This window comes from Cydia amplana, chromosome 8, assembly GCF_948474715.1.
Source record: "Cydia amplana chromosome 8, ilCydAmpl1.1, whole genome shotgun sequence".
Taxonomy (NCBI): domain Eukaryota; kingdom Metazoa; phylum Arthropoda; class Insecta; order Lepidoptera; family Tortricidae; genus Cydia; species Cydia amplana.
The window spans coordinates 8,409,645-8,422,495 of NC_086076.1; the positions used below are offsets into that span (position 1 = coordinate 8,409,645).

General features: G+C 36.4%; 1 protein-coding gene across 3 annotated transcripts in view; it reads left to right on the forward strand.

Annotated features, from left to right (window-relative positions):
• Window positions 1-12,851, forward strand: part of LOC134650198 (four and a half LIM domains protein 2-like) — a 219,234-nt gene that overhangs the window by 131,643 nt on the left and 74,740 nt on the right. The window contains exon 1 of one of the 3 annotated variants that reach the window (XM_063505128.1): window positions 5,298-5,494. The exons of the other annotated variants lie outside the window; for them this stretch is intronic. Coding sequence (XP_063361198.1) covers window positions 5,313-5,494 — 182 coding nt within the window. The 5' untranslated portion in view covers window positions 5,298-5,312. Of the gene's footprint in view, window positions 1-5,297; window positions 5,495-12,851 lie in introns of those variants that run through there. 3 annotated transcript variants of the gene reach the window in all.

Below are 12,851 nucleotides of genomic sequence, written 5' to 3' on the forward strand. Positions count from 1 at the left end.
TTTTGTTACCAAATGTGTAAGGAAATCTGGTAACAAAAAAGGATGTTTCATACAAACTTTCTTGGGCATTTTGGGAAATATGGTGGAAATGGTTCAGCTTCATGTACTTTACCAGCATAAGTACCAATTTTTATAGAAATCTAAGATGTGATCGAAATGTACAAATTATTTGAGAAATGCTCACATTGCTCACATACCTACCTGTAACGGTTAAGTAAATGAAATTCTATACCATGATGAAATGACTCAATAACATCTCAACTAAAATAACAGATTTCTTACCTGTAAGTACGTTTTCAACATTGTCATTTTTTCGGGTATCGGGTATTTTCCTTCGCATTTTGTCAATTGCAAAAAAATATATTATGTAGTTTCAAATTGCCTTTACTAGTAGCAGCGTTTTATTACAATATTGAAGGTGGTTGGTGTCTTTTACCTGAGTCCGACACTATTATTGAATATGTAGAATTCTTAATTTTACTATCATTTTGTTTCATTACATACACTATTGTTTCGGGATTAGTAATGTGGACTTTGTAGAGTTGCCAAGTATTATTGTACCATCGTCCTCATTCTTGAACCTTATTTGCAAAGGCATAGGGTCCAGCGATGGTCAGCTAATGTTGTTGTGCAGAGGTGTTTCCACGAGTTATCCCAGCATCCATCATCCTGTTCCTAGAAACTCTGACGAGAGATTTAACGCCCAAGTAATGCCAGCATTACCTGAATTGAGATTAATATATTCATCGCGATTCACTTTGCCAGAGCCAGGAATTCCCAAACTTTTTTATGTCGATAATTCTTCGAGGGTTTCAGAATTGAAGTTGTTCTATGCGAAATTTTACATTGTGCATTTACTTGTTTATTGTAAAACTTTGTTTATTGTAAAATAATTACCCAATTATGAATTGAAAATTGGTAGTAAGCTCTTAAGGTGCTTAGAAATGTTAAAATATTATCGGTTTTTACAGGTTTTTTAGCTAGGTCCCGCGCCAAAAACCCCGATGTATGCTAATGAAGCGTTTAATTTTGAAAACAATGCGTTTTTTTTATGCTGTGGGTAAATAGTGTAAATAAATACCCTCTCGGGTTCCCTTTACTTTATACCTTTCTTAGTAGTTGCACTCTACACTTTCTTTATTAATTATGTTCTAATCGCCAGTTTTAAATGGTTTTATATTATTTCGAAAACACAGCATTCCCAGTCTCGCCCATTTTACTGCCATTTTTATGATTCGCAAAAACCCACGTGCGAAATAATTCAGACTTGACTTTGAAAGACTACGTCAATAAATTCATTACTCTAACAGCCCCTGTAAATCAACGCTTGAAACTTAAACATATATCATGCACACGCGTGCGTTTGGCATTGTGATTGTCATAATCTAATTATGTACTAGGATAAATGCAGAATATACATATGTATGTTTAGAAAGATTTCATGATTTAGTGAAGTACTGGGGAAAATTTTATAAAACCACAGATTGCAGCATAATAATTATTCTTAACGTAGGTCACAGAATCAGAGATTCCATTTTGTTTCTGTGAACTTGTAGCGACAGATTAAAGCAAACAACTTCAATTTCAACACAACGTGAACGAATACAAAAGCAAAGTGAAGACAGTGATGTTAATGACATCTGACATCAAGCGTCTTTCATATGGAAACTTTTACTATTTACAAATCATGGTATGTAAATCATTTTAGCCACTAAAATGATTGGTGGATAAATTGGGTGGAAATATTTTCTTCTTATTTACAACTCTCTCTCGCACATGAGAGGAGGCCTGTGCCCAGCAGTGGGACGCATATAGGTTCACATTATTATTATTATTTACAACTAGGTTTGGAGCGTATAATTCCATTTTTCCTTTTGTGAAATCATATCTGGAGTACAGTATACAGTACAGAGTTGCGTTAACTATCTCTGTTATCAATGTTAGTCCATTAATATAATAAGTACTTAAGTTTTTTTTTATGTAGCGTTATCGCTAATAGAATATTAGGCGTTTTATCGAACCCATTATCTAATAGTTAATCTACCCAACCATTAACTTAACTCGATGTGGTTACTAATTAATTAACTTTTTGTGAAGAATTATTGTGGTCGAATGAGATTCTTCAATTTGGTGAGGTCTATTTTCTTTGCTTCAATTTTAACTGATACTGATACTTAACGAATATAAAGACCAATCTTTTACTTGACCAGAGACTAGAACATGTTATTTTATTGCCAGCATTGGTCTTCCAACTACCCATGGGTAGGTAAGATCACTGTAAGCACATATGTCCCTAAATTAAACTCGTCAAGTAACTGCTGAAGTTTATTTTCAATGTACGCCTAATGGACCAAAACTATCCACGCGTTGATATACAATGACACAATAAGTACGCAACTCAGTAGATGCAAGGGCGTTTTAAAAAATATCAAAGAAGAAGACGTTTGAGAACCACTGACTTACAAAACGACTAAAAACATACCTGAAACATTTATTTTCATTCCAATTGCATAATTATGGTGAAATGGTGTATAATTACATAATTATTATGACCGTTACTACAACCATACTATTTATGGTACTCTATAACATTATTTCAATGTATTTATTTTCCAATTGGTAAAACCTCGCCGCGCCATTTCGAACTCATATCCATAAGCGTTTCCTGTGACCCCCATTTAATTTACCTATGCCTTATTCCGACACAACCTTTTAGGTAACGAATCACTTAAATTAATTAAATCCAAATATGGAGCTTATATTCCAATTTAGTGTCAACTGCGATTCGAGTTAATTCAAACTAGAGATGTGCTAATGTCGAATATCATACGTAGTTCGATGGAGCCAAGTACTAAGTACTATGAGTAATAAAATAAGTAACTATATATTTCTCTAAATGTGAGGAGATCATCTTTTAAACTTGTACAGATTTAACGCATTATTTTGTTTTATCCCTTTACTAAGAAGTACTTAGACAAAATACCTCTATTAGTAATTCTGTTTCGTTTCGCTCACTAATTGCCGAAGAGCCAACTATACCAAGAAGTAGGAACTCAATAAATGCTTAGAAAAATAATCAACGATTTTTATCTCGATAAAATCTCTAATAGATGATGTATGAGTACGTGACCGATACGTGGAATGCTCGTCGAGCCACGTACAGATACTCGGATTCAAATATGGAAACCACGTCGGACCACCTCTTGGATATTTCTTATTTAATCCTTATATTTACAATCTGTGTCAACCGGCGAACGTACCAAATTAAAAACGAAACCCATGCGTAATTGCTGATTTTTTATCGGGTTCGTTTATTTTTATGGTGTTTCCGACCAAGCAACAACTTTGTATCAATCTGAGATTTCGTTCTGTTAGTTAGTTAGGTACCAAGTGATTAGCATTAAGACGTACTATGTATACAGTTGTATATGTTAAGCATAGGTCAATTACCTAATTAACCATGCAATTTACGTCTAGCGTGTGTACAAGTCTTTCAGTGATAAGCGTGCACTAAGCGAACCCAAACAATAGCGGTTGAATGGTTTAAATTGCCACTTCCTCGGGCCGACTGCGCTCCACTCACATTCCTTATTTGGTTTATTGTGTCATACATATAGTACAACTTGCGTTGCTTGACCTGTATCCGGTGTTGACAGCGTACAGACATTTTTAAAGGGACCTTAGTGTTTAAATTTCAGACATACAAAGCCCTTTGAACAAATTATATCATGTTTACTAGTTCACTCCTACCAAAGCAATGTTACTTTTGAAATTAATATCAAATTCATGTTTTGTCAGCAATAAATTGCAGATATTTGAAAAAATATATCGGAACACATCCTTATTTCAATGATAACAAAGGTTGTTACGATAATTATGTACTGGTCACTTTTTCCGTCACTATCTATTTCATACTGACTCTGTACTAAGAACATTCTTAACTAACCATCATATCGGTGGATCTTGTCTTTGCAATACGGTTTACAAATTGTAACAGTATGGATAAAGCTTAATTAAGGTATTGTTTGATGAACTAGGTATTCTTTTCGTTAACTATATTGTACTGAAGCAGGAAAAAAAAGATTATATCAGGAAATAAATATTTATAAGCTACTTTGTTAGGTATATGTGTTAGTTACGATATGTCAAAGGTATTATTTATCATTACCAAGTCTATGTTATTTTCGTACCCTAGACATCTTGGCGTCATTACGCGACACCGACAGTATATATGCCGAAAGGGGGACGGTGAATAAAATTTAAAATAGGTACTCTTAGTAAAGATCCAAGATAGTACTCGTAAGTTATCAAAAAGGCAACCATGACTTCGTATCGTTGATTCCTTCGTGAACACACATTAGACATTTTAGGTGTGTCTTGTCCTTGTATCCTCTCCGAGGTACCTATTGTCAAACGACTTCATACCAAATTTACTCTGAATCACATTCATAATTGAAAAATATCCTTTATCCTGCCTGCTGGATTTCCTGGAAAGGGCCGGTAAAGTTCTTGTAAATTGTCCTAGTGCTCTAAATAACTTGTTTGTTTGGTGACATTAAAACAATGGTTTTATTAAACTGTTTGATTTTCCTGTACACAATGTAAATGCAAACCTGTTTGTGACCTCAACAGAACTAAAGACTCCACTAATAACAACAGAATAAGTAGTCACAATGGGAGTTTCAAAATTTGTTCGTTAATGTGATTACTCTTAGTTTGTTTACGAGCACCATGGGGTCCATGGGGAATAACCCTAGAGCACCACTGTATTTGCATTGTTCATAAAGCTGAACTGAGCTTGTCCCGAAATGAGTAACAACATCACCTTCATTCATACTTTGTCCCTCATTTACTGGATTTCTTTTAATCACTAAAGCCCCTTATTCATAAAACTTTACAGGCCTGATTTAGTTAAATTATGTTTTATCCCTTTCTTACAAATACATACTCGTAAGTTCGTAACTAGTAGCCGATGCACCAACTTAGGTATTTCTATTTTATCGACTGCCTTGAAAAAGCCTAGGTATGTGATAAACGGAATCGTTCGTAGTCTTTTAACACATTCACTGCTAGCGACCCGAAGGCGGGTTCTCTGTCCGTGGGCACTTTTCCCTACAAAGCGGAACAAGTGTTATCGGCTACGCTGGTAGCGCGTAGCTCCCGCTGGCAGTGAATGTGCTAATCACCTAACACAAAACATTTTGCAACAGAACAGAACAAAACCCTCAAAATTTTTGACTTGGTGACTACCAAGTGTTTAAAGAAGTGCCACAAGTGCAGACAGTTAGACAGTGTGGAATGAAAGAAATCTAATGCCTCCAACGGAGACCGAGCAAGGCATGTTGTGTCTCACGAGGCACGAGAACTGCCCCTGGGACGAAGCCCTGAAGGCTGCTGATGTGCCCTGGACGGGGCTGCAGTATGCCTGCCTCAAAGTGCTGCATCTCTACTGCAAGGCCTTCGAACAGGAGGATATAATCGACTTGGTTATCAGGTAAGTTTGATTTTACCTCAGAGATATAAGCAATTATCCTCATTTTACTCAGAATCATTTGTACATTCACGCCTCATACATGAAAAAATGTGTCCCAAAATTTGGTATGAAAAAATATTATTCCAGTGAGTCACGTTCATACAAATAAAAAGATTATTATAATACAAAACCGGCCAAGTGCGAGTCGGACTCGCGCACGGAGGGTTCCGCACCATCAACAAAAAATAGAGCAAAACAAGCAAAAAAACGGTCACCCATCCAAGTACTGACCCCGCCCGACGTTGCTTAACTTCGGTCAAAAATCACGTTTGTTGTATGGGAGCCCCACTTAAATCTTTATTTTATTCTGTTTTTTGTATTTGTTGTTATAGCGGCAACAGAAATACATCATCCGTGAAAATTTCAACTCTCTAGCTATCACGGTTCGGAAGATACAGCCTGGTGACAGACGGACGGACGGACGGACGGACGGACGGACGGACGGACGGACGGACGGACAGCGGAGTCATACTAATAGGGTCCCGTTTTTACCCTTTGGGTACGGAACCCTAAAAATGTGACGATCTGTAAAGGAAATCTTGGGACAAATTTTTTTATGTATGAGGCGTGAAGGTACAAATGATTCTGAGTAAAATGAGCCCAAGAAGTCAATATTTTGAAGACATGAATGAAATGTATTTTTTTTTGGGAAAACGCTCATTTGCTTATCTAATTATGTAGTGGTGCTTATTTAATATGTTATACATATGTAACGTATTAAGTGTTCATGACGGCAAGAATGCAAGCCTGAAAAGAGAAACACCGATTATTATATGAAACAAAATGTTGAACATATTAGAAATAACGGTTATTTCCTGTAACCCCTGAAATAAAGGCCATACGGCTCATTAGCACCGTCGTTAAAGCTTTACGGCCGCCGATGCTCGCCATTCACACTTTATGCCCTATCATTTGGTCGGTCAGGCCAATCAAATGGAATCGGTCATATCGCGTTTTGTTGATTCATATAAACAGCAAACCCCGAAAGTAAATAGCGATGATATAATTTTATGTCATGGAAACAGCATGTATGTTTGTTGAACGAAATAAAAGGATTGGATACTATAATTTTAAATATGAAGATTACGGCGGGCTGAAGGTTGCAGCAGCGGGAAATGGGCATGTCACTGTTGGGATTAGAACGTACAATCCGTAACTCCAATTTATCCAGGAAATTGAAAGTTACATCGCCCAGTATCGCTGCCACAGCAAAGCTGCTGCAGTCGGCATCCGAATACAATCTTGAGGGTAAATACGCGATGCATGCTCTTTTGAAGTCTTGTATTTTCCGTGCCTTACCTTTTTCGATCATTCGAGAGGCCCTAAAGGAGTCGTCCCAATGCCAACCACGACTACCTACTAGCAAAATTCTTCAGAATGCTGTAGGAACAGATAAAAAAATGTTTATTAATTCCATAGCAGCTAAAAATTTATGTAAACCATGTCTTCCAAATACACGTGTATATCCAGGCCTAATTGTATCCTCGGCGGTGACCTTTGGCACGCCGCGCGGCTAATGGAACCAAGCCCACACTTCCATTTACTTTGCAATCAGCTGCAAGCAAACATTATCTTCTGACTTGCCTGGGTGGGGTTAGCCCTTGATTTTGTTGATTGAAAATCAGTCTTTCTTAGTAAGCGTAGGTAATTCGCGCAGCGCAGATTTCATGTTCATTGTCATAGTAGAATACACACGAACACATGTTTACATATTTATGTTTGTTATCCTGGCTGTTTTCGATCACGGGGACCGCTTTTTTTTTTTAATATAGGACATTATTACACAAATTGACTAAGCCCCACGGTAAGCTCAAGAAAGCTTGTGTTGTGGGTACTCAGACAACGATAGATATAATATACAAATACTTAAATACATAGAAAACAACCATGACTCAGGAACAAATATCTGTGCTCACACAAATAAATGCCCTTACTGGGATTCGAACCCAGGACCGCGGCTTCACAGGCAGGGTCACTACCCACTAGGCCAGATCGGTCGTCAAATATCCCCCGCTTCAATATATCCCTCCTTCATCTACACATCTTCCTTAATTTAGCAACCTGAGACACGAATAGACATACTATTTCCGTCTCACTTCTACGGTGGTCATGCGTCCCTGTCGTCAGTTACTAAATTCAGGAAGTTCGAAGACGTTAAGTAAGGCCTTGGTCTTTGTAGCATCGGTATAGGTACTCAGTCTCTGTCAGATGCGGTCTGCTAAGTACAGCCATATGTACGTAGGCCAGAGTACACGGGCGGAAGGTTTTAGAAGTTTAGGAAAACGACTTTTAGAGTCTGATCGGAAAGTGAAGAGTCGTGGAATGTATTGGGCCCCATATATTCCACGACTCTTCTCTTTCCGCACAGACTCTACGTATAGGTACAGTAATAAAAGACATCATATAAATACGTCCTACTTCTTATGAAAAAGATTTTATCGCTAATAAAATCGCGTCAAACTCGAGATCTAACCTCCCACTACCAATTACTCATTTGACTGGACAAACAGTTTATAAACCTCTGTAAAAGCTAAATTATGTTTAATTTTCTTATGTCGGCGCCTTCTTTTTTCTTCAACACGACATTTTTTTTATGATTCATTCATCGAATAGCACAGCAAAGTAATGTTGTACGTCATCAGTCCATTCATCGCTGTTCGTCCGTTAGTATTTGAAATATTAAACAAAACCCACATTAGACACCTAACACCCACCATAAATCGGGATCTTGGAACCATTTCGTCGGGAATTTATTTTAGCTACTGCAGTCAATTGTTAGAAATATAATGACGTAGGGCAGTGTACATCTGTAGACAGCATTATAATAAAATAAAAAAAATAAAAAAAATCAGCCTTTATACGTCCCACTGCTGGGCACAGGCCTCCTCTCATGCGCGAGAGGGCTCGGGCTATAGTCGCCACGCTAGCCCAATGCGGATTGGGGACTTCACATACACCTTTGAATTTCTTCGCAGATGTATGCAGGTTTCCTCACGATGTTTTCCTTCACCGAAAAGCTAGTGGTAAATATTAAATGATATTTCGTACATAAGTTCCGAAAAACTCATTGGTACGAGCCAGGATTTGAACCCGCGACCTCCGGATTGAAAGTCGGGCGTCATATCCACTCGGCCACCACCGCTTACTCATAATATAATATGCTTAGCATTATAATATGTAGTTTAAAAAATATCTAAGTTAGTTTTAAAAAATTCGAATATCCTGTAACAAGGATTGTAAGAGATTGTTGCATGACATGACAATAGAACGATAAAAGCGCAACCGTCCTATCGCCAATGATCTGTAACATAAATTGTTTTTTTTTTTCATATAGTTATTTTAGGAATCAGTTCTAAAATCCATCAATTAGTCACTTCTAATCTAATACTGACTAGATCGGGTAATAGATTCCGACATATTAGGTACTTTGTTCTTTCTTTTTATTAATGAATGCTTTGGGATTTATAAGATACGACAATGGCACCCAAGAAAATGGGATAATCCGCACAACTGAAAAGGATTAATAGTACTTAAAGATGTTGAAAAAATAAATATGACGTAAAATTAAGAAAATTCCAGGCTGCACTGCCAAAATGTCATTCTGTCGATAATCTGGAAACGTGTGATGTCTAATCGGCCTTCACTCTGTCAATCCGGTGCCAAGAATATTGTCTTTGATGTTATAATTATAAGAATTATGATACGGATCTGGATACTATTGACGTGTTCTCAAAACACTGAATGGATTGTGCAAAGTAAATACCTAACTAAAATAACATAGTGACTTTCCAAACATCATTAATAATCCACAGAAAAATCTAAAATACCGATGTTCGCGCATTTATTTCAGAAATTTAAAAATAACATACTAGGTAATTGACATCTGTGATCTATATTCACTGTTGCAAGTGACTCAAATCATATCGTTTAGTTTAGTATTAGTTTTGCTCTAAACTGGATGTTTACACACTCTGATAGCTGCTTTTTGTCTGATGGACTCACAATCGTGAATACACACACACTTTACAAAATATACGGTTTAAAAAAGCCTGGGCATATCGAAAAAAATTAAGGCTATAGGGGAATAAGAAGAGACATACAATTGGTACTGGCAAACAATATTTTTATCACAATACCAAAACAACTGACACATCAAGTACCTACTTAGGGAAGTGTAGCAAAAAGACTAGTATAATATATGAAAAAATCAACACAAACCTAGAAAAAACGAAATGTTTACCAAACAATTTACTATTATCGTTAATAGATACAAATATTTTGACACTATTCATAATTAGAACAACATCGGATGGTTTTGATTTAATTCCTGACAATACGTTGGCGTTTGTCTGACATTAACATCCGATTTCGACATTTTCCATCCAATTGTTTTGGAATTGATCCAAATAAATAGCATGGCATGGATTACTTTGGCTGATGTATTCATTTAATTGTATTTTGACATGATATTTATTTAACTAGAAATTGAATATAATCGGACAGAAGCCAAAGAAAAACCGCGTAGACCCTATTGAACGTCAAACAATATTTTTTCACTACAACACATTTTAGACTAAAATATTCAGTAGGTATATATTTTTCACCTCAGCAGCTCGAACAAGGGGACTTTGCTACTTAAAAACAGTGAGCAAAATGCGATTTTGCTCACTGTTTTTGAGTAGCAAAGTATCCTTGTTCGAGCTGCTGAGGTGAAAACTTAATTGTTGGTATATCTTAAGAAAACATGAGTGAATAGAGGTAAGTGATGAAGAAGGAATACATTTTTCGGGTTCTCTAATATGTTCTCACTGCTGAGGTGAAAAGTTTTGTGAACTACACGAGATCAAAGTTATTTACATCTCGTGCGCTTTTGAGTCCCTTACTACGCTCAAGATTCTAAATTAGATTCACTCGCTACGCTCGTGAATCTAGTATAGAATCTTTCGCTTGCACGGGACTCAAAATAAGCACTCGAAGAAATATCAAACTTTGATCTCTTGTTGTACAAATAACTATTCTTTATTCGTGATATAAAATTACTGTAAAAACATCTGTATTGTATTTTTAGGAATACGATTTAATCTTGTGGCATCAGATTCTTTTTGTACATGACTAAATCTTACACCCTTAAAATATATAAATACAAGGTATAGTATAGCGGGTAATATTTTTTATGGTAATTTTGCATGAATAATTCTGCCTATTATGATAATCTTTATTGCAATTTGGAAGGCTCGTCCTATTAAAGCGCGCAGAAATAAAACTAACTACATTTTCATAATCGCAAATATTGGAATCATTCCAGACCTGATTTTATTGACGAATGATTTCATTTACGATTCCTTAAATTCTATAAATTAAATAAATATAAATCATGATATGAATAATGATGATTATTTAAACCTGACGCACCGCTGAGTTACGGTTGTAATAAATCTTATGTGTAATGGTTTTACTAGACGATTAAAATCGTTTCTTAGCAGAATTAAATGTTTAATTCAGTTAGTACATAAAATATTCTACACCACGATGATACCTATTTTGCAAAATCGACTGATGATGCACAGACAACATAGTATTAGAGTCTGTGCGGAAAGAGAAGAGTCTTGAAACGTATGGGATCCAATACATTCTACAATTCTACTCTTTCCGCACATACTCTATACCTATATATCGTGTAGACTATACGAGTATTAGGCACAAGTTTACAATTCTGAGGTTGGTACCCTTTAAAGGTTTGTGATAATTGTGATTGTAAGAATTCACTGTTGGTAGTTAAATATTGTGCGACCAAACTGTATTACACAACATTCATTTTTGTTAACTGAAAGAAGCACTGTGACTCTCGGCCTCATGAAGTCCGATGATTACATTGATAACACTGCAAGCAATGGCTAAAAAAATGAGTGACGACGACACCTAGAAAAAAAATAGATAAACAGCACATATAAATACTTAGCGGAATAATGGCATCGGGAAAATGATGATGAAAGAGAACTAGGTACCTACTATCTCCTGTAAATAATGTGATGACATAAATCATGTGCATGATTGCCAGCACGCAACACGTTTACTTATGCAATGCTAGGCTAATTACCCTCTCTTAGCATTTCCCATGACTCCAAGGATCTGTGCTTAATTGGTATGCGCGCGCGTCACGCTGGTCAACAACCCGCATTGTTTACATCTTTATCCTAGCCCTTTCATTTTGACGAATGGGAAAATAAATGGACGCCCACATCAAATTGAACTATACTACTTACGAGTAAGGTTCACTTTTGGGGTTTTTGTGAACCTTGTAAATAAGAATGCGTTTTACTCAAAGGTTTTAATGATAATAAATATTTATGTTAGAAACCAATTATTACACACGTTTAACACGGTAAACACATATATGTCAAACTGAATAAAAAACCTACCATAAATAGATATTGTACTAGTGTGTCTTGTGTATTAAAAATGGTCTCCAAAAATGGTCTCCAAAATTTTCAGAAGGCCACATCTTACCATTGTGTCCGTCCAACATCAAAGCTTGCGAAGTTACCTATATAAAAGCATTAAAATAAAATGTATAGGTACCCCAGATTATACATGATTAAGCTCTTTAAATATGTACATAATATTCGACACAAAAATAGCTCCTTAGTGCTAACAACCACACTAACAACCTTATTGAAAAAAAGCACCTCTGAAGCATGACTAGTAATCGCGTAACAAACGTACAAAAACGTACAGCCTAATTTATAAACTCCTCCTTTTGTTTTTTGAAGTCGATTATTGCTAATGAGGGTGTCAAAACCGGGCAAAGAAGAAAATCTAAACGGTCCCTGAGCGCTTAACCGATATCTGACGATGCAACCGGGATAAACACTATAAACACTTGAGAGTGATCACGAAAGTGAAACATTACCGTCATTACCTTCGTAGTAAAGTTTGGGATACACTGATCTGATTAAGTTATTTGTGTCAATCAGTTTGTTTTTATTGGATCGGTTGCAACGTTCCCGCGCCAGCCATTTTACGCGTTTAGTCATTCTCATAAAATATATTTTCGTTTGATTTACGACATGGTAATTAGATTGGCCGCTGTTTACGCTAATCCAAGGTCCTTGTTGTCTTGCCCTAGACGTATTACCTGCATACTAAACAGTTCTGTGGCTTTGGGCTTTGATCTTAAAGTTTGACACTGTGATATAAACTCGTAGATTACCCGTAGATCACGAATGGTGGTGATTTTAGTCCATAGGTGCTTATCTCGTTGAAACACATCGTCAAAGCCCAAATTAAGGGCAGTTCTATTTTGTGTTCCAAGTGACGT